The 21,051-nt window shown below is 41.6% G+C and overlaps 1 protein-coding gene and 1 long non-coding RNA gene across 3 annotated transcripts in view; both read right to left on the bottom strand.

The window, feature by feature from the left end:
• Positions 1 to 8,100: 8,100 nt before the first annotated feature.
• LOC118169837 lies at positions 8,101 to 16,011 on the bottom strand. The gene is made up of 2 exons (XR_004752303.1): positions 11,313 to 16,011; positions 8,101 to 11,170 (listed from the first exon to the last, which is right to left on the bottom strand). It is a non-coding gene; the product is annotated as an uncharacterized LOC118169837 (long non-coding RNA).
• A 468-nt stretch (positions 16,012 to 16,479) lies between these two features.
• The window catches only part of TANK (TRAF family member associated NFKB activator), a 28,315-nt gene continuing 23,743 nt past the window's right edge, over positions 16,480 to 21,051 (bottom strand). Inside the window, exon 10 of one of the 2 annotated variants that reach the window (XM_035331534.1) lies at positions 16,480 to 18,014. In XM_035331534.1, the coding sequence (XP_035187425.1) occupies positions 17,847 to 18,014 (168 nt within the window). In that variant the 3' untranslated portion in view covers positions 16,480 to 17,846. The remainder of the gene's footprint in view (positions 18,015 to 21,051) is intronic. The other variant, XM_035331535.1, reaches the window with a different exon arrangement.

Here is a 21,051-nt window from a genome sequence, read left to right on the forward strand (position 1 = left end):
TGCTAAATCACTGATTTTTTTACAGGTAAGCTTTAAGTTATTTCTGAGAAAGTCATGTTTGACTTGGTTTAGCAGAAGCTGAGATTCTCAATATAATCCATCACACATTACTGGGAAATTGTGAGAGTTAGCAAACTACTGAAAGCTTAGTGAAATAAAACGTGTAGAATGAATTGGTTTGGGGGCATGGGAGGTCCCATTACACACTCCTATCTAAATAAATGGCTGATAATATTTTCTTTAAGCAAGTTTCTATCCGTTTTTGGTGGTGTTTTTTAATTAATTATTATTTATTTATTTTTATTTGGATCTTTCTCACTCTGTTAGGAAACAAATGTGCCTCATTTTAGGGGTGATTTCAGCATTCTGTCCATCAAGACTTGCTACTTATTTCTCTGGACCTTTCATCTCATTCTGATTTCTCTATTCATGGTCGAGGATCCCACTGAACAGCAGGAAGGAGCTAACCTTTTGAAGAATTACCTAGCCTAAAGATAGAAAGTTTCTGCTCTGGTAGGGCAGAGCAATAGTGATCCACCTAGAAAACCATCAGTACTACAAGGAGATGGAGTTGTAAGACAGACCTACCTGTTCAGTGCTTTTCCCAGACCTTAAGAAAAGAGTAGCTAGCAAGAAATGATGACCACTAATCTTACTAATGTTTTTCCTCTATGTGCGTTTTCTACTAGTAGCTTTAAAGTGCCATTTTTTCTATGAGATTTTGTCCATCCAAACCATAATCTTCTCATTTGTGGCTTAAGAATTTTTTTCTTACGTTTCTCATGGAGTTATACAAATGAACGTTACACAAACCAGTGAAAGTAGTTCAGCTATAATAGTAGCTCCAGCAGCATAGATATTAGTCATATGAAGCTACAACCCTGTTTTTAATACGAATTCCTACTCACATACAGAGCAGAATAAAATAAAATTGGGAATATTGTACATCTAAATGCTACAGCTGATGGAACTGGCAGAGGTTAGTCACTCTTTAATTCCAGTTAAGAATGCCTTGACAATACAAGACAAACAAACAAACAAAAAAACGAATGCTAAACTAATACAAACAAAATTCCTAGTCTGCTATGCAATTGAATTATTGGTGTGAAGAAGAACAATGTAGCCAAATCCCACCTGTATACACTTTTGCTTTCTGCCAACACCGTACTATGATAATTTTGTTTTGTTTATTAATAGAAATAATTATTAGTGTAACACTTAACTGAGAAACAGTGTGGATTTTCTCTTTCATATTTACTATGTATATATTGCATATGTTTTTATGCAGTATATAGAAAAATATATTCTGAAGTCATATGTCCTTACATAATTTCAGATTCTACATTCAAATTTAGAAGTAGTAGTTAAAATATTCACAGACTATATAGTAAATAGTTTCATAATCTATAGTTTTTAACATGTAATAGAAACCCAACAGAAGATTGCATTCAGAATTATTTAAATGGAAAATTTCTTCCACAAGAGATAATATTTTCAAATTTTCAAATTTTCAAATTTGAAATATTTGAAACATTTTCAAATCTTCAAATTTGAAATATTTGAAACATTTCAAATATTTCAAAGTAGTGTGATGCATATTTTCATATAGCAAACAGCAGAGCACTTTAAAAAATGCATTGCATTGTATTTGCAATTAAATAATTAAAAAAAAAAATTTTCATGGGCCAGCTTAAATCTTACATTGGTAAAAGTCAGTTCAGCAATAAGTATAGTTAACTGGTAGACTCACACATTGTATGCCAAGTGGTTGAAAACACGTTAGGTGTAATAAGTTACTATTACTATTACTGAAATTGATTTTGTATCTTTTTTCTTGGGGGAGGAGTATGGAATGACTTGCCTTATGTTTGTTTTGAGGAAGTTCCTTCAGAATTAGATCTTATTTACAGTAAATCTAAGGCTGTGGTTCCACTGAAGCCGAAGCCAATCTAAATGTTGATTGCTGCAAACCCTACTTTTGGCCATATGTTACCACTGCTTTCCCTTGAGCTTTCTTTGCTGTGCTCTTCTCCAGCATTTGTACTGGCACCTTCATTCATCTGACTTTAAAGTAAATATCATGCAACTCGGTGGCCTGCTACTAACCCAGAAAAGTACATTTTGTAAGACTGGTTTTCTCTCCTGTGGGGTCAGATCAATACCTATGACAGGGAGGCATGCGACCAGTTTGGGGAACAAAAAAGAAGCAGGATAATCTCTTTGAATATGGGTCTGATTTTAGACCAGTCTAGCCTAGCTGTATTGTCAGGCTGCAGCTATGCCATGAAACAGCTCACCTCTGTGGGAAGGTGGGGGGTGGCATCATCCAAACACTACTGCTGATGCAAGGGAGTAGGCAGAAACACTTGGCTGTGTGCACACTAGCAGCTCTGATGGGGAGCAGTTAGTTCACAGTGTCATAGAACTGCAGCTGTAACTAATGAAATAAGAGACGTGGCTTTATGTTGCTCAGGAATTGTTAGAAAACGTTAGTTTTTAATTTAAAACCATTTCACATTTATATTTAAACAGAAATAGTGTGGTAAAGGGTTAAATGACTGATTATTGTGTTGTTTTAGGATGACATACTGGAATGGTTTGAAATTAGTCTTCTAACATCATTCAGTTATCCAATTATTGTACAATAATTGTTGTATAATTATTATAGTTAATATTTTTAAAATAATAAGAATGGGAATTTGAACCTGATTTCTTTGCCATCCATGGAAATTTTGTTTCTTAGTGCAGGATTTGACATTCTGTCAAGTTCCCTAAAACTCACAAGTGACAGCATCTTAATGCTAAATTGGTCACTCAGATATGTGTTATAGCAGTAGACCACAGCAGATTTTAAACATTTAGATCTCTCTGTTATCAAGGCTTTCTTCTCATGTAAGGATGTCCTATTACTGCACCCATTATTCCAAGACTACCAGTACTTCTAGATTTATGTACAAAGCTTTTTAAAAATATAATAGTGTTATTTCCAAAGTATTTACAAAAAGAGACACAGTATCGTAAATTATGTCATACGAATGTGCAGTATTGCATCATCTTAATTATCTTGAAGCATTCTTTCTAAATAGTATTAATTAGGTTAATATCCATAAGAAGACAGATTTAGAATCTCATTGCTAAAACTGGTCAAATAATTCATAATGAATTATTCACCTTGTTTTTTTCATGAACTCTTAGTGAACAGATTGCGATTTTCTCAGAAGAATTAATTATTCAAAGTTATTCACCAAAAAACTTAATAATTCTTGGGCTCAGTTTCTTGGTGAGCAATATATTGTGAACATCTGACTGGCCCCAGTACTGCAGAACATACAAAAGTGCTTTTTTTGTGTGTGTGTATGAAGTTTATCATGTGTGTGTGTTTTCCTTTTTTTTTTTTTTTATTTTTTTTTTTTTTTTTTTTTTTTTCTATTGTGACCTTTCCCTATAAGTTCAGGTCTCTGAGATGAAATGTTTATGACTTTTTTTTTTTCTCATATCATCTGGGAAACTGTCCCTTTAAATCTGACAGAGACACACAGTAGCAGGCCTGAAACTTATAGCATACTGTCTCTGCCTTTCAGTTACTAGATATTGTGTGCTGTACTGTGCTTTTACTTAGTTTTCCATTTCTTACTGTTCAATAGATGACTCATTGTCAATGGATGATGTGCTTTTGTATGTTGAGTTATACATTCAAAATTTTCCTAGAACTATTACTGAAAATATTCTATGTAGGCGAATAATATTTTAGATTACTTATCTAAATCAATTGATTTCATTTTAACATGTATTAGGTACCTGTATAATACTCAGAAGAAGATTTTTTTTTTCCCCTGTAGTACTGCATATCTATAGGCACATTGCTTTCTCCAGCTCTCAGATGTGGAAGGTACCTATCTTCACTGCTGCTAAAACTTCTCCAGTGGGACAGGAACAGTTGCTGGAAGCTATAGTATAGCCAGGGTTATTATGATTTTGCAAAGTTTTTCAGTTCCAGTTTATACTACTTTACTGTACAGCTCTTTTGTTCTTTTTTGAGAAAAATCCAGTCTTGGAGCTGATTCCTTCTTGCTGAGGAGCAGCTCTGCCTTCCAAGGAGGCAGCATTCTGGGCAATCTTCTCATGGTTCTTTATTATTATTATTATTATTTCCAGAATTCTCCCTTATTTTTATTTTTTACTGTTAAATTTTATAGCACTTTGGTCTACAATGTTCAAATCTTGTCCTTCAAATACAAGAATGTAGTATCACATTGTAGCATTGGAAGACTGCATAGTATTAAAATGCTTAAATTTTGTAATGAAAAGGAAAGCAAGGAAGCAGTCTTTTATTTCTGTTTCCATGAATCAAATGGAAATAACCTACTCAGGTAGCCTCTTGGCATTGTAGCTCTTCTGTTAACCATCATACTTAAGTGACTTGTTTTCCACTTCGACCTTTGCTGTTCGCAGTTTCTCTTTAGTAACAAGTCAGGAGAATGTTCTTGTAAAAGTGCACCCAATTATCTTCTGCCCCAATGCCTTGGTGTAAAAGTTGAAGGATTGCTTTCTACAGCACAAAAATTGATATTGAGATGGTGGGCAAAGTTCTGAAATTCACCACAAGTGATTTGTCATTCTTATCTGTTGTCTTAGGACCATGGCTATACGTTCAGTAATGAAATAGTATGATACTCCAAGTGTAAAGCTGTTTAATGAGCGGTAAAAACAATTTATTATATTTTCTGTATCTCCCTATGTGCTTTACTTGTTCCTACTCCCACCCCCTCTATATCCCAAGTAAATCTTACATCACCTCTACATCTTTTAAAACTTCCAGGAGGACATCCTTTGTCCTTTTAATGAGACACCTCCAGAATATTTCTGTCTTTGCCTGGAGGCTATGGTTTGGGGTACTGGCCTGCCAGCTAGGTTAGAGACATCACATGGTCAGACTGCTTCAGGAGCACATGGGGCTTTTTTTGGTCTACCAGATGCTGCCAAATAGAACAAATAATGGTTGGATTCTTTTTGCTTTTTTCCTTAGAATTTACAGGCTTGTTCTTATACCCATAAATAAAAATAAATAAATAAAAAAGGCAATATCAATTTCTCAAACTTGGTTGAAACTTCCCAATAGATTTAAAAATTATTAGGAGACAGGTCATAACCTAAACCCCTTTTTTCTTTATTGTCTTTGGGGATGAGGGTTTAAAAAAAAAATAAAAAAAAATCCTAAATGAAGACAAACAATCCCTTACAAGTATCTAAATAGTGTAGCACTCAGCAAATAAAGAGAATATTCATACTGTTTGCACTTATGTATGTACCTATATCTGATGCATATAGTTCTCGGTAACACTTACATGGACACCATGCCCAAAGCAGAGAGCGAGATGAGGCCCTAAACCTCCAGGCACTGCAGAGCTCTGAGCACCTTGTGTGTTGCAGTGCGTGCTTCTAACCAAGTGGCGATGAAGGCCCAAAACCTTTTCTCCTAGGTCATGAAAGTAATCCTGGTGGTTTTATTGTGAATTTCCCAGACACAGCTGATTTACATTGAGCTGTAAACATCAAGGTTGTAAGGGGAAGCTGATACGGGTCAATGATACACAACTTTTACACAGTCCTTTTATCCAACCGTAAGAACCCGTATATGCTCGTGAAACACTAGGAAAAAAAAAATGTTGATGAAGTGTTTGCAGTCTGGAAGAAGGCAGGCACCACAAATAATAATCAGACGAGCGCGGCTTTCCACTCCAGCTGACAATCAGACCGTGGGGGATCTGTTTAGATCCCAACGTCTCCAACTCGGCTGTGGTGCAAAGGTGCGGCGCTGGAAGCGAGCCGCGAGGAGCTGCGTGTTGCGGCCGAACGCCTTTGTCTGGCTGAGCTGCGGGTCGCCGCCTACGGGGCCGGTTTTGAGGCCAGGGCCGGGCTCTGGGGCGCTGGGCTGGGTGCCGCCATCTGGGGTTCCGCGGGCCGGGCTCCCGGGCTGCGATCGTGAGGTGCCGCTGCTCGGAGCCGCGACGCGAGCGAGGAGCGTGGGGCAGGGGTGCCACGGCCCAGTGCGCCGGCAGCGAGAAGGAACGAGGCCGGGGAGAGCGAGGGAGCGAGCGGGAGCGGGAAAGGCGGCCCCGGCCGGAGAGGCGCCCCGGCGAGCGGCAGCGCGGGCAGCGGCCGGCCTGAGGGCCGCCGCTGAGGGAGGGAGCCGCCCGGAGAGAGAGCCGCCCGCTGCTCGTCCTAACCCCACCCGGGCGGGGATTTTCCTCCTGAAAAGAGGAGTGTCGACAGTTCGCAGATTATCGAAAACATTAGCTAATCACCCCACGCCTGTCCTAGAGGAGGCAGACAGGCAGACAGTGGGGAAAGCGCTGGGGACGGGCTGGTGTGAAACGCAGTAGCCCTGGAAAGCCTTTCCAGCTCCAGCCTGCTAGTAAAGAAAAGGATCATGTGAGGCTCCTTTGAAAGCAAATGTTCTGACTAAAGCAAGCAACTGCATTAATTGGGAGGCTTGTATTCATACATGCTGGGCTAAATAAAGCAAGCTGGTTTGCTGCAGCAGGCTGGGGAAAAATATAAAACTAATCCGTTCAATTACTTTGTCGTTGATTAGAGTATCCATAACAAATGCACGGTCCGAAGAGTTTGTGCACGGAGCATTATTTTATTTTTCAGGAACAGGACAAGCATCCTAAGCAAAAGAAAATAAACAAATAAATCAGGGGGTGGGAAAGGAATGGCCACGATTGCCAAGCCTGGAGAGCCGAAGCTACAAGGTATCTCCTTTTTATGGCATTAAGTTAACTTTCCTGCTTGGAGAGAAACTCGGCAGGACAACAAAGCTTTGATCTTTGTGTGAAGGAAGAAAGTAATGGAGTGATAGGCTCTCCAGAGGGTAATTATTCTTTGGCCGCTCAGACAAGAAGTTCCCTGTCACTGTTAAGGTTAATATTAAGGTAGCTCCGCTATACTTTCCCATATTAAAAAAAAAAAAAAAAAATCGTCCCCAGAATGTTATACTATTAATTGCCAATTTGCATATGTGTGCAGCTGCTGTTTTGGCTCCGATCTTCCATCCGATAAGCTTGCTGGAGGTATCACAGAGCACTTGGCAGCTTTCCTATTTGAAAAGAAAGCCTTCCTAACTACAGAACAGCTGATAGTCTATCAGTGATAGACCCTGATGGCGTGAATTACAATTACACTACTTTTCACACTAAATCTGGGTGATAGCTACTTGGAAAGAAGTTTCATCATTTTTTACCACAAACTGGAAAAAGAATTACATGGTCATGCTGTGCTTTTAAAGGCAGTTTGGTTCACTTTTGTCTATTTAACACCTAATTCCGAGGAGTCCATAGGCATCTGGAGATCTGAACGTCGCGTAATGAATTCACTGTTTAGATGGAAGATTTTTTAAATCTACCTCAAATTACATTTATTAACAAGGCGAGCAGGAAGTGTTAGAGTTGTTAGACGCTTCATTTATTAAATAATTTGTGGGTATTTTCAGTTGTCATATCCAGAGTCATGGGGGTTTACTTATTTTTTAATTAGCAATTCCAAAACAATGCTACTGCAATTTAACAATTCATCACGTAATCTAGGGCTGTTCAGTTCAGCCACTAATGCTAGATAATTCAGATTGTTATTTTGATCTGTTTATAACTCATTTTGTTGTGATAAGAGAACTGCTGCCTTGAAATTAAGTGGCACGATTTTCTACGGACCTTGTTGCGACCTGGAAACTCACTATATAGTCTTTGTCTACCTATTTCTTAACATTAAACCCGGTATACCAAACAATAGTATTTTTTTTAAAAAAACACTTTTTTATTCTCTCACTTCACGATCGGTCTATGTTTCGCCTTAGTATGTTTTCATATACCAGTGCGGAGGAGGAGGTGGGGGAAATGCAAGTGTCGAAGTAAATTTAATTGTAAGAGTAAGTCACCCACGTTGCTGCCGAGGTCACGACGTCTAAACTTTTTCCTTTATATGTCAGCAAGTTAATTTAGCGAGGTGCTGCCCTGGTAGTTAAATGTGGCTGTTTAAATGTATTAAAAGGTAGGGTGGAAAGCCTGACTCCTGACGTAGCTAACCTAACAGAAAATAGACTTTGTTTTCCTTTTTTAGTTGCTTGCTTTATTAGATTTCTCACTCTCGCAGATTATCCAAAAACTACCCATTGATTGATCGCCCGTAGAGCTGCATTTGGTGTAAAGAAAAACTTCACAGCTTTATTGGCTCCCAGGAGACAAAACAAACATAACAAGATATTCGTATTAATACAAACAATGCAACAAATGAGAAAAATCATCACATTTAAATAAGACGGTAAAGTCAGTCCAGTGTACATCCCATCCTCTGATATACCAGACATGGCAGATCAGCTAATCACCAGCGCTCTCAGGCACGAGTCCCTATGGGAGTTGCGTTATTGCTCACAGCATCTCAGCGGAGTGAACACAGGCAACCGAAGAAAATGCCACCGAATAAACTTTAAGAACCCAGTTTAGCGGTATTTCACTGCAGATTTGCGACTCTAAACAAGGAGGATGCGATTAGTCTGTTTCTTCAAAAACGTTTTGAATTGCAATTTGTGGAGGCTTGGACCTGGAAGGTGTTATTTTTTTTTTTTTTTTTTTTTTTTTTTTTTTTTTTAAGGGCACCACAGAACTAATCATAACACGGCATTTATTTTGGGAAGAGAAAGCGAGAAGAGAAAGCGAGATGATTCGAACTTTCTGCCATTTATTCTGAAGACAAAGAAAGGGACATACTCCTTTAGCCTTACTAAAAGAGTCCAAGTAACAGGTTTTATTTTAAAATAAACAAACTTCCCTTCCGAACATAAAGATGCCCCCACCTATACGTGCCACGAACCTTCTCTTTAAAAGAAAGCTAAAGCCCTCTTAGCTTCATCTCGAAAAAAAAATCTTACTTGCTATTTGCTTAGAAGGAAAAGGGAAAGGAACCATTTTTGAGGACAGTAAGTCAAGACGGTGTTATTTCCTACAAACTCTTTATCAAAAGACACGAACGGTCTGTTATATAGTAACATTTTCTTCACCGGCATTTTCTTATAATAGCCATTTTCTTCACCCTATAATGGAAAAGTCACTTAGGCCCAGTGGGAAATACAGACCTTTAGAAATGCTGTGGGAGTCTTATCATTCTCCTAGTCATGTTACCCTCACGCAAAGAGCCGGGTAATTGCTGTTCCGCCATTCTAGTCATCTCTTTGATAAACTGGCTAAAAACGAGAGTGAAGCTGGATTTGTTGGCCACACAATTCCCTTGAAACCCATAAGAGGTCTGGCACTTCTGAGATTCTCATCACGTTCCAGGTCTTGCATCCATTTTCTACCGTATGGTGGGGTCGAGAAAAGCGGAAGGGACGGCCTTTTATTTTTGTGTCTGCGGCGTGTTTGGGCCGGCTGGGCACTGCTTGGCATTCCTGGTATTCTATATGGAATAAAAAGCCAGGCAAACTTATAAATGCTTACCGCAGTTCCGCCCGTTGACGTTACCATGGTCTTGTGAACTTGAATGCATGACCACATTCTCTCTGCTAATAACATTCATGTTGGTCTTCTTTCACACTTGGCCGTCTATAGGGGTACACGCTCACCACGCCAGAGCATTGCCCAGAACGTGGGGTGCACAAGGCATCCAGCAGCGGGGTCATCATTCCCTCTTTCCCGTGTAGGTCAGTAAGTTTCACCGAGGAGCAGCAGCACGCACTCGGTCAAACAACACAACAAGCATGTAAACTTTAGAATAATTTGCAAAGCATTCAACGCTGTTCTCTTCTTAGAAGAGGCATTCACAGATCACTACATATGTATCTTCAAATAGTTGCAGTTGCAATCATGACCTATAATGCCGAGCTATCATTACACGAAGTAAATTTTAAAATGACGACTCTTAAAACTTTGTTAAAGCGTATGAAGCTTGAAGCTATTTCATGACTAACTGGTATATTATCTTGTACTGCTTTCCAGCTACATATTCCGCTCAGATTTATGTTGCCTGGAATATGCGTGTTCTTGCATATAGACATGAAATTGTATGTATGTAAATATATATATATTTAAAAGTTCGGAGAAATGCAGGGAGCAGTGCTCTGAAGGAGATTTGAGAAATGATACGAAAGAATGAAAGGAAGTTTGAGTGGTAGAAGATAATCTGCTATTCCCATTCCGCGGGCAGAAGAAGGGCTAGACCTGGCAGGCTGACGCTGGAAGTTTTATCATTCCTGGAATACTTAGGGGCACTAAAGTCCCTGAATAAGAAAATCAGATGAATCCGTTTTAATTAGGGATCTTCCTGTTGCTACTGTCTTGTATCACTTGAGGCAACTGGGAATCTAAAAGTAACAAGCTTATTTGATCTGTATCAACTGCAGTTAAATGGACACATGGATGAGAACTCTATTAAAAAATCAGTGTATGCGATTTTGGCTGCTGAGCCTCCGTGGGCTTTCACATCTCGGATGGCATGGAGCCCGAGGTTTCTCTCCAGTGCTCCTATTGAGCTTGGACGTGGCTTTTTTACGCCCCCACCCTTATGTCCAGAGTTATGTACATGCTTCCACATATTAAAAATGCAGTCTCCACCGCTCAGATTGACAACACTAGTGGAGCCTCTGCAGACGTTGCCGTCCCCAGGTCTGTGTGCGCCGCACCGTCTGGCCGCAGCCAGCTCCTCCGAGCTGGTGCCGTGCTGGGAGGTCACTCGCGTCCGGCTGCAAGGATATTTTTCTCCTGCTCACTTCACCTTGTGGACCTCCTCCTCCAACTGCTGCAATCCCTTTAACCCAGCAAACCCCTCCAACGCTCGGCTGTTGATGAATTGGTGGGTCGGGTGCCCTTTCACCTGGTTGTCACCTCTGGAAAAAGTGCTAATGGACATTTGGAGATAGGATTCTCGCCCGACCGCAGACTCACTTTGTGCTGTGCAGGCACGGTCTTGTCGCACAAAGGCTCGGCTCCGCACACCGCCTGCACGCACCCCCTTTCTCATGCACGCTGACCCTAGCAGTACTTTGTGAGGTTTCTCGGGGCACCTGTAGCAAGCAGATGTGGTACCTCACACAGCTCGCCATCTCAGCGGCTCCGGTACCCCGCGTCCGGGAGGAACCCGTGCGCAGGAGCCTTGGGACGGCGAGAAGGGCAGTTAATCACTACAAACCAAACAGGACATTATTTGTCACTTCTTTGCTCACGGTCAATTATAAAGAAGAAACTTGCCATGGCAGCGTGTCGGCAATGGCAGGAGGGGTGGCGGTGCCGCTGTCCGGGCTGCCTTCTTTCACCCATCATTACCTAGCAAATGAGCCGGCTAGCTGGTGGGCAGGTACAGAAGCCCTGGCAGGCAAGCAGGAGAAGAGATTATTTTTGCATATCTTCTGTGAATCTCCTGGGAATTCAGCGGCGTTCCTGATCTCCAATGCTTGTAATTAAGAGGATGGCATCTTTGGGCTGGAGAATTCCGGAGAAAATCATTTTCACGGCACCTAGAGGGCTTGATGTCGCACTTGATGACAGATGGGAAACCTTTATGAAGGCTCCATAACCTTTTGCCCTAAGAGACTATACTTTTTGACACTGCCGGATTGAGGGGATATAGATGTTTTTACTCGGGTGATAGTGTGGTGATTTTTTAAAACAATGAGTCATTTAATAAAGTATTTTAATGAACTGTGCAAACGGCGAAAACCTGACAAAGCTTGTGTCACTGCTGAGAGCGAAAACATAACTATTAACCAGAGAGTGTTTTGCCTGTGGAGACTTTTATACTGCACAGAAATAAGACATAGAAAAAACTAGCACACAGGATTTCACGTTTCATCTCTTCAGATCATGACCTCAGGAATGCCATGCCACTCCACTTCTATTAATCCTTTTCTTGACTTAAGGCTCTCTGAATACGAGTAAAGTTGTATTTTAAAAGCGATAGAAAGAAAGAGAGAAAGAGAAAACAAGGCTCATTCACATTCCGGGTCTGCTTTCTGTCTCACACGTATTACATTTCACAAAACAGATAGAAACAATAGAGCTTATTAAGAAAAACTTGTTTTGAATGGCAAATTAAGCATAATGAAAATACACACGTTTTTACAAGTAGTTATTTTTTTCACCAATTGAATATTTTAAACCTTTTGAAAGTATATACTTCTCTCTGCAAAATGTTTTTCTTTTAGCTCATTTTCACCATATCACCCTGCTATATTTATCTATTTAAATTTTTTAATTCGGTCAGCGCAGAAACCCTAATAAGCGCAACACCTTGTCCACGGCCAGACGTTAACCAACAGGGGTGCTCTGCCCCAGCTACTCCTGAGCAGTATCAGTGCTGGCCCCCAGGCTGACGCACGGCTCAGTCACACTAAGGCTTCTTAGGCAAGAAAAAAAAAAGTCATCTTTATATTCGAGAAAATATCTCAGCCTTCGTATTTGACGCAAATACCTTTTCTGTGCAATACAGATCATCACAATAGAAATAACTACGTGTTACCACGATGTAAAATCACCTGAAATCAAGAAACAATGCAACTATCTTGCCAGGAAAAGTAAACCTGACGTAATGAAAAGCCCGCTTCCATCCTTAAGTACAAAGTTAAAAAAAAAAAAAAAAAGTCTTTACAGATAATAGCAAATAAATTCAAGTTTATATCTCTATCCCTCATAACGCTAAATTCAGAAGCACAGGGGAAAAAATCATCTGCATAAAAAAGGGCACAGAGCTAAACTTAAATTTTGCTTTATAGTGTAAATCCCTTAAATCATTATTCCGTATTTGCACCAACTTGTGTGTCAGATGTTACGGAGTCTCTTAAACGTGAAGCACCCTGGTGTTGAGTATTAAGGTGGACGGGATTTTTCTACTTCGTAGGTATTGCAGCGATCTGGGAATTTATTTTTACAGCCTGAGATGTCAGTATGCCACAGAAGCATGAAAATCTCACCATCTGTATGCTCATGGACAGTTCATCAAGAACACTGAACGACAGCCTCAGAATAACAAAATTTAAACGTTATTACTACAGCCTAACCACATACACACTCGAATCTAATTTAAATAGTATTTAACCTGAGTTATCGTGCTGCTTACCTCAGGCCCAAAACAGTTTCATCCCTTTCAGTGTTTGCTTACCCGCAGGAATCCTGTCATAAACCAGGCACATGCTATTTGAAATAACACTCGTGAAATTAAACGGGAGGTTATACAGAGACAGCCGTGATTTAATTTTGCCGAGTGCTGTTCCGCAACCCGGGGAAGGTCCAAGAGGCGAGCAGTGGCTTCACCTGGCAGCTTACCTAACGTGCCGGGCAGTGGCCTTCTGGGCGCGTGTGCCTTGCCAGTGCCAGGAGACAGGGAAGTGTTTTAGTTGGAAAGCAGACACTACATAGTTTAGATTAACTCCTTTCAGTAGTACAGCATCAATGTGTTATTCCCTTAACATAAAACATACAGATTATGTAAATCTGTAATAAATACTATTTTGAAGTGTATAGTAATCAGAAATCTTTCAGGGCAGGATGGAATGGAAACTGAGAACTATCGGAGAGTAAACATTCCAACGCTCATTCCGCCGCTTCTCCCTGGCAGAGCCGAGCGCTGGTTGCCGCAGGGCTGCCGCCGCCGCCGCGCTGGGCTTGGCCCCGCCGAGCGGGGACGGGGCGCCCCGGCCGGGGCTGGGGCTACGCCAGAAGCCCTGCCGCACCGGTCCGGACGGCGGCCCCCCTCCCCGGCCGCAGGGGGCTTGCCGGGAGGTGCGGGGTCCGGGCTCGCCAGGCCAAGCCCTCCGGGAGGCAGCCGCGGGAGAGGCCGCGGAGCTTGTTTGCAGGGCGTTAGCGCGCAGGACCCCGGTCCCTGCGCGGAGCTAGGAGGGCAGCGGGGCCCCGCGGCCCATCAGCGCTGGCACAGCTCGGTAGTACCCGCACCTTGGCGGCCTGGCCCGGCTTGCAGCTCCTTACTGGGCAGCCCCGCTGGGAAGCGCCGCCGCCCGCCGGGGACTGGGAGCCGGCCTGAGCCGCCACAGCGCTTGTAGGAAGCGCTCCTCGCCTCTGCCCCTGGCGGGGACTCGGGCCGGGGGGCTCCGGGAATCCCTGCACGGCGGACGAGGTGTGAAGCCTACCCCCGCTACCCCGCAGCCCGCCGGGTCCCCCCGTGCGCTGCCCGCCCCGCCGCCGGGGCTCCCCCCGGTTAGCGCGCTGCCGGCTGGGCGCTGCCCGCTGCCGAGGGGCCTGGCCGCGCAGGGCTCGCCATGCGGCCGGCGGGAAGGAGGGATCGCGGCGGGCAGGCGGAGGGAAGGAGGGAGGGAGGGAGCGTTGAGGGGAGGGAGGGAAGGAAGGAAGGAGGCCGGGCTGATTAGCATGCAGCAGCGCTCGCAAGCCCGGCTCCATTGTTTTAACACCTCCCCTCTCCTCCGCGCCAATCTGTCACCGTTCAGCAGGCGAACGCTGCTGCCTCGAATGCTGCTCTTCTCAAATGAGACGGATAATTAGCTGCCCCGCACGAATGGCGCACTCTTCTCACCCCTGATTGCTATCACCTTCTTGCTCCTGGCAGTTTTGACACCTCGTAATCAGCCTGCTGCTTTTTCTCTTTTCTTTCCCTATTTCTGATTTTTTTTTCTCCCCCTTCCTTCAGTTTTTTTTTTTTCTTTTTTTTTTTTTTTTAATGCAATCCCAGTTGCCATTTGGATTGAGACTCCTCTGTTGAGTTAACCTTGTATGATTGCGGGGGAAAGGGGAATGTACGGTAGGGAGGAAAAGAAGTCGCCTCCTCTGAGTCTCATCTGCCGGGTGGGGGTAGGAGCATCTCGGCTTGTTCCTCCAGCGCTTTTGTTCGGGAGGGGAACAGCCTCCCTCTCCTGAGCGTCCTCTGCATTACCGTTATCTCGGATGGGGAAGGATAGTTTGAGGAGCGACTCCTCCTCTCCGTTAATGGAGAAAGGGCTGTATTTCTATGGACTTCTCTGTTTAGTTAAATATAGCAATGCGAGGAGGAGATTTTAAAAGTAAGTTGACACGGCCAGGAAGCTCTGTCTTCCTCCCGGGTAGGCAGGGAAGGAAGAGAACTTCTCCTGAGCCTCTGAGAGTGAATTCACTGCGTTTCATGGGAGGCGGAAGAGGGCTCTGATTGGAGTGCAGAGCAGCAGAGGGAACTTCTTCCCTCCTGATTCCAGAGAAATAAGAGATCTCAATTAATGCTCTGGTGATTTCCGTGAGATCTTAAAAAACAGGACTCGTGGAATCTGTCATAGGAGCGTTTCCCTCTCCTCTAACAAGCACTGACAGTCTAATTACTGGAGCTACGAGCAGCTGTCGAGTTAGCCGGGGAGACAGAGGAGCTACATGTGTTACCCCCGGGCGCCAGCTCGGAGCCCTCGCACAGGCTGCGGCAGGCAGAACGCCGCAGCGCCCTCGGAAAGTGCCCAGCCCCGAGCGGGGGGCGGCTGGCTGCCCGGCCTGGCGGCCAGGCCTGGGGCCTGACAGCACGGGCAACGACGGGACCCGCAGGGAGCCTCCAAAGCACCTTCGGCCCCGGGTCCCCGGGGGGGACTCCGCCACCCCGGGCGGGGACAGACACAGGGAGGCAGGCGGTAGCAACCTTGGCTCACGAGGCTGCTGCTCTTTTGCTCCTCTTCCGGTTCCACTTTCTTCCTCCAGATTTTTTTTTTCTTTCTTTTAATGAAATCCCACTTTCCATTTGGACTCAACCTCCTCTGCTGAACTGGGCTCGTTGGAAGGAGGAGAGGAGGGGAGGAATAGTGAACCTCCTCTGGAGAGTGTAATAAAGCAGATGTCCCTGCTGGCAGCAGCAGCCTCCAGGAAAGCTGTACGAGCGGGGCCCACTCAGGGACCGCGCTCACCTCCCACCTCAAGTCCCTGACACCTGCTTAGCGCCAGGGTTTTTTGTCACTTTTCAGCTCCACGCTGCTGCCCCTCGCAGCGGGCTGATCGAGAGCCGCCGCGGATGCCCTGAGGCAGGACCACTCCTCATCACCCGGGCTGAACCAGGGCCCTCCGCAGGCGCTCTCCTCGCGACAGGGGCAGCGGCTCCGCCGGCGGACGAGGCCGGAAAATGCCGGGTGTCCCCTCTCCCCGCCGCCCGCTGGGCTGCAGGGGGCCGCAGCTCCGCCGGGTGCCCGGCTGCCCCCTGCCCGGGGACTCGGGTTCGGCGCAGGGCTCCCGGGAAAAACGCATCAGGGCCCAGGGAGACATGATCTTGCTTTCTGGATAGGTGATTCGCAGTTCGGTCAGCTCTTAATAACGTGAGCTCCCGAGCTCGAGTTACACGGCTGAGAGGATAAGGCGGGTTCGCGTCGGGGCTGGCTGGAGATGTGTAAATCCCCATCTCTCTTCCCAATCCTGGGAGTCCTGCCGCCCCAGGACCCTCCCGCAGAGGGATTGTGCTTAGCTCCGCAGGGGGCTTGCAGCTGGTGACAATGTCAGTCTTTCTCCAGGCCACATCGCAGACACGCACTGTACACTGCTGTTTATTACACTCTGTTGACAGCCAGTCACAAACATGAGATGTTTAAAATACAGCAAATAACTGCAGAAAAATCCACTTCTAAAAAAGATGCAGGTGTATTTTTTTTTTCCAGAAATAGGTCACCTGCGAAGAAATCTTTAAAAAGTGGTGTGCTTTGCTGCTATAAAAATATTAATGCTAATTATCAAAAATCAGAACAAAAACCTATACCCAGTTCATATGCAAAAAATCTCATTTTGTCATCTCACTTTTTGTCATCAATTTAAATTGCTTAGTAAAAAAACATTGCTTTTTAATTTGAACCCTATAATTCCATAAAATGTGCAAACCTTTTCAAAATGCAATGTTTTACCTAAACACAAATTCATACTGCATTGAGAAAGCCACTTTTGCATATTCAGGTTAAAACTGAAGTCACTGAGATTTCCATTATTAGGTTTTCCCCTCGTCTGGGCCATAACAGACTTGAACAATCCTTCGTAACAGACTAGAAGGAAAGGTAAACAATCTTTGGTATTCTTAGTTTTAGGGACAGCTTAGCGCCTTTTCTCACTCCATCTTTCATACTAATGTACCCTCTTTCCATGGCAGTATTTTACTAATGATTAATGCTAGAACAGTACGTTAACAAAATAGTTTTTTTTTTTTTTTTTTTTTTTTTTTTTAAACGAGAAGATTTATCAGACATACATAAAACTGCTACCAGTCCATTTCCATTTTGGCAAAAGGGTCATTTATGTGCTGTGTTAGATTAATCTCTCTAGAAAACAATTCAGAAAGAAAGTCAACTATTAATTTATATTACTAGTGAACAAGTCTATCCTAATTTTGGCACACTTGGCAATCAGTTACTCTGATGATTTTGCAAGAATCTGAATTAAGAGGTTCACTACTGTAAGTTAAATTTGGAAATTTCATAATAGTAATTAAAAAGAGAGCCTACTTCTCCTTTCTGTTTACTTCTAGGAGAAGAGATTCCTAACTGGAGATTGAGAAAAAATGCTAGTGTTACACTAATTTCCCCACCCAGATTAAGGACTTAATCCTGCAAATCTGTACTCATAAATATAATCATGACTTTGAGCCTATTCAGACAAAGATTAATTAAAAAAAAATGTGTTTAACAACAATCCCAATGGTAATATTGAAGCATAACAAGCAATAATGTATTACAGTACTGACTTGCGGTTCCATTTTACCTTGTCAAATGACAATTTAAAATGTGCTTATCTGACAATTTCAGTTACGAGTTCTTATTACAAGTCTTAATTCTTAAATTCTTAACATATCTATTGAATAAAAAAAATATATCAAATGTATGCAAAAACAGTGATCCATTGAATTCTCATACATTAAGACTGTACTTTAAAGTGGGAATTCAGATGCCGAAGAAAATCTTCCTTAGATGTTATAGATGGTGGGAAAACTTCTCGACAGAATTCACATACTCCACACTGATTCAGTTCAGAGTCTGTATAAGCTTGTGCCAGCAAATCATTGTCTTGAGGCTGCCAAATGAGCTAAAAGAAACAGAAAATGATTATTGCTGTGGTTTATGATATGATTTACATGATGCTGTGGTTTATATTAAAAATACCTGCCTCTTTAGACTAGGTGTACTTAACATGTGCCTTGCCAGAGACATTAACTACTACCTAATCCTAAATAATTAAGAAAGACAAGATTTAAGTTTTGATCGTTTTTAAAGTTCCATAAAGTTCTTGCAAATGCTTTAAATGCCTTGATATCTATTATGATAAATACTGCTATAAACAGAATTCCGTAATATCAGTATGATAAATGTTAAGGCTTTTAACGTTGTATTTCAATATTTTACTGTAGAAGCCACAGGACATCATAGCCATTTAAGCTGAAATAACAAATCTTTGCCTCCGGATAAAATACATATTTCTTGTGCATAGCTAGTATGAAATATTTTATTTCTATTCTTATTGGTACATATATAATTTTCAATTTACTTACAGAATGACTAGAACAATGTTGTATGGCTTAAGTTACTTATTTAATCTGACTGCCTTTTAGTGTAAACGTGTCTAAAATAATCTCAGTTTTGGGATTCCTTCTGCCATGACAGCATCAATAGTGCCATCTGAATATCTATCCATACATTCAGGCAATTCTGTAAACTGTGCTACATTTGGTTCAGCAGCTGTTACTGCTCTTGGTACCTGAGCTAGCTAGTTGAAAGCCAGCAAGTCTGTTTACCTGACGATAGGGACTTGAGCCTGATACATGCTTTAGTCAGAGGGTAGACTATATAGCGTGATAGCTACTAGGATTCAGAAAGCCTTCTATCAGTTTTCAGACAGTTAAAAATTAAGTTCTATTACTTTGTTATTAGCAAAAAACACAAGATAAAATACATAGGTACATGGCCAAGATGATGAGGTTTTGAGTAAATTGAAAACTACTGCAGTTACTGCAAAGTAGACAGAATGGCAGCGAGTTGTTATCAGCTCTATGTGGGGCTGGAACCTAGAAAAGGAGAGTGCCCTACAGTTTTTTTTTTTTTTTTTTTTTTTTTGGCTCATCTTTCTTCTATATTGCTTCAGTCACACATGGAAAGGCAAGCAAGAACACTTTAGAGAGTAGTTTCTCTTGAAGATTTACATTTCTTGCTATTCATACTTAACAGAGTTTTAATTTTCAACTCTTATTCAAATTTATCATGCCAAATAGTTAGAATCTAATGTTTATTACTGCTAGGATAATTCACTGTACAAGTAACCTGGCTTTCATAGTGGTTAATCTGTGCATTTAAACCAGCTACAACTTCTTGGAGTCAATTTCCTGTCCATTCCCCATTCAAACAGTGTTTAGCTTATCAGATAGCTGTAGCAGATTTACTGTCTTTCATTATGGTCAGCAATCCATATAATTAAATTGACTAATTAGTAATTAAGTGCAATCACACTACTTCTTTTCAGCTAAAAGAGCCTACTTATTGTATGTTGCTGGTGTAAATTGCATATTAAATTTATCTAGACACTGAAACACTTAAATATCCCTAATGAAATGTGTTTAGAATTACTTGTTTTTAATATCCTATTATGTAAAGCACCATTAAAAAAAAAAGATAAAATATTATTGTAAAAATCCCACTAAGGACATAGTTAGATTTTTAGTCTTGGAAGCATGACAAGGGAAGATACTCATCCAGCAACACACTGAAGCAAGCACTTAACTTCCATTTCTTTCTTTGAGTGTTAAGAATATGTTTAAAATGCTTTTCAGAATAGGGATGTATTTAAGTGGGTGTTTCATTTCAAAACAATATTCAGATTAAGATCAATAGACTAATGACTTGCTTTTAAAATTGTGAACATTCTTAGAAATGTTTTTGGTAGAAACAACCCCCTCAAACTGTGAATACCGATAAACATATGCATCTATATGCAAGTCTCAATTAACAGTAGTCTATAAAATCCTAGGTCCACTAATATCCATGCTTATTTTAATCTGCTGCTCTTTTCAGTCACATTTTTTTTTTTTAAAAAAGTTACATCCTAAGAAAACAGTACTGAGTTTTCACATTTAGTATCCACAAAGAAGGAAAGAGCTAAATTTATTACAGCAACTGAGAGCAGTTCCAAGAACTTACTGTTGCCAAATCTACTGCATTTATGGGGTTTTCCATTTTATAAGTTAACATATGTAGTAAATACTTGAAAGTTTTATCTACACCAGGAAAAAAAAAAATCAGGTAACTCATTCCTCCGTACTGGAGCTTCACCAGTGGCAGGGATAATGGTAACATAATTACTCCCTACAAAGGTGGTAAAAATACTAACAACAACTATTATTAATAGATTTTGCTAAGGTTAATACAGTAAAAAGGGCATGTATGCAAGTAACATTTTAAAATATTATTTTAATCTACATGTATAATTATCTGTGAATAAAATCTTCAGCAGAATTAATAGAAAAAAACTCCAAAGCTGAGTCCAATTCACTAGGAAAAATACAAAAAAAGAAGCAACCAACGAAACAAACAAAAAAACAGCTTTTGAAGGCAGCTTCACAAAAGTGATGGATGTTGAGAGAGAGAGAGAAAGATTAATAAATGTTAAAGTAATATTGGCTTGGTTCAAATAAGCCTCTGGATAAGATACATTTTAACCTATGTCTTACTTGGACATTATTTACAAATACTGAAACAGTATTTGCCTTTTTTCCCCAGCTGTTAGCATTATTACATTTTATCCACAAAGTCATTTACATCTTAAGTGATGCCCCCAAATTAATATCCTTTTTTTTTTTTTAAAAAAAATAAAATCAGAAATACCAATGATAAAACCAATAGCTGACGATAAGCTGAGTAGCTTATTGCTATTCAACTGCAATTCTTCTCTACTTTTTAAGCTGCATACTCCCCTATCAATTTAAAATCACATACCAGCTGTTTCTCTTGCTGTAATATACAATGCAGGGTGCCATCTATTGAAAAATGGATACACAGGCTAACTAGTAAAAGAACAAGCTGGAGAGAAAATATATAAAAAAAGAGTAACAAGCAATGGAGTGAATACTTCACAG

Source organism: Oxyura jamaicensis, chromosome 7 (genome assembly GCF_011077185.1).
Source record: "Oxyura jamaicensis isolate SHBP4307 breed ruddy duck chromosome 7, BPBGC_Ojam_1.0, whole genome shotgun sequence".
Taxonomy (NCBI): domain Eukaryota; kingdom Metazoa; phylum Chordata; class Aves; order Anseriformes; family Anatidae; genus Oxyura; species Oxyura jamaicensis.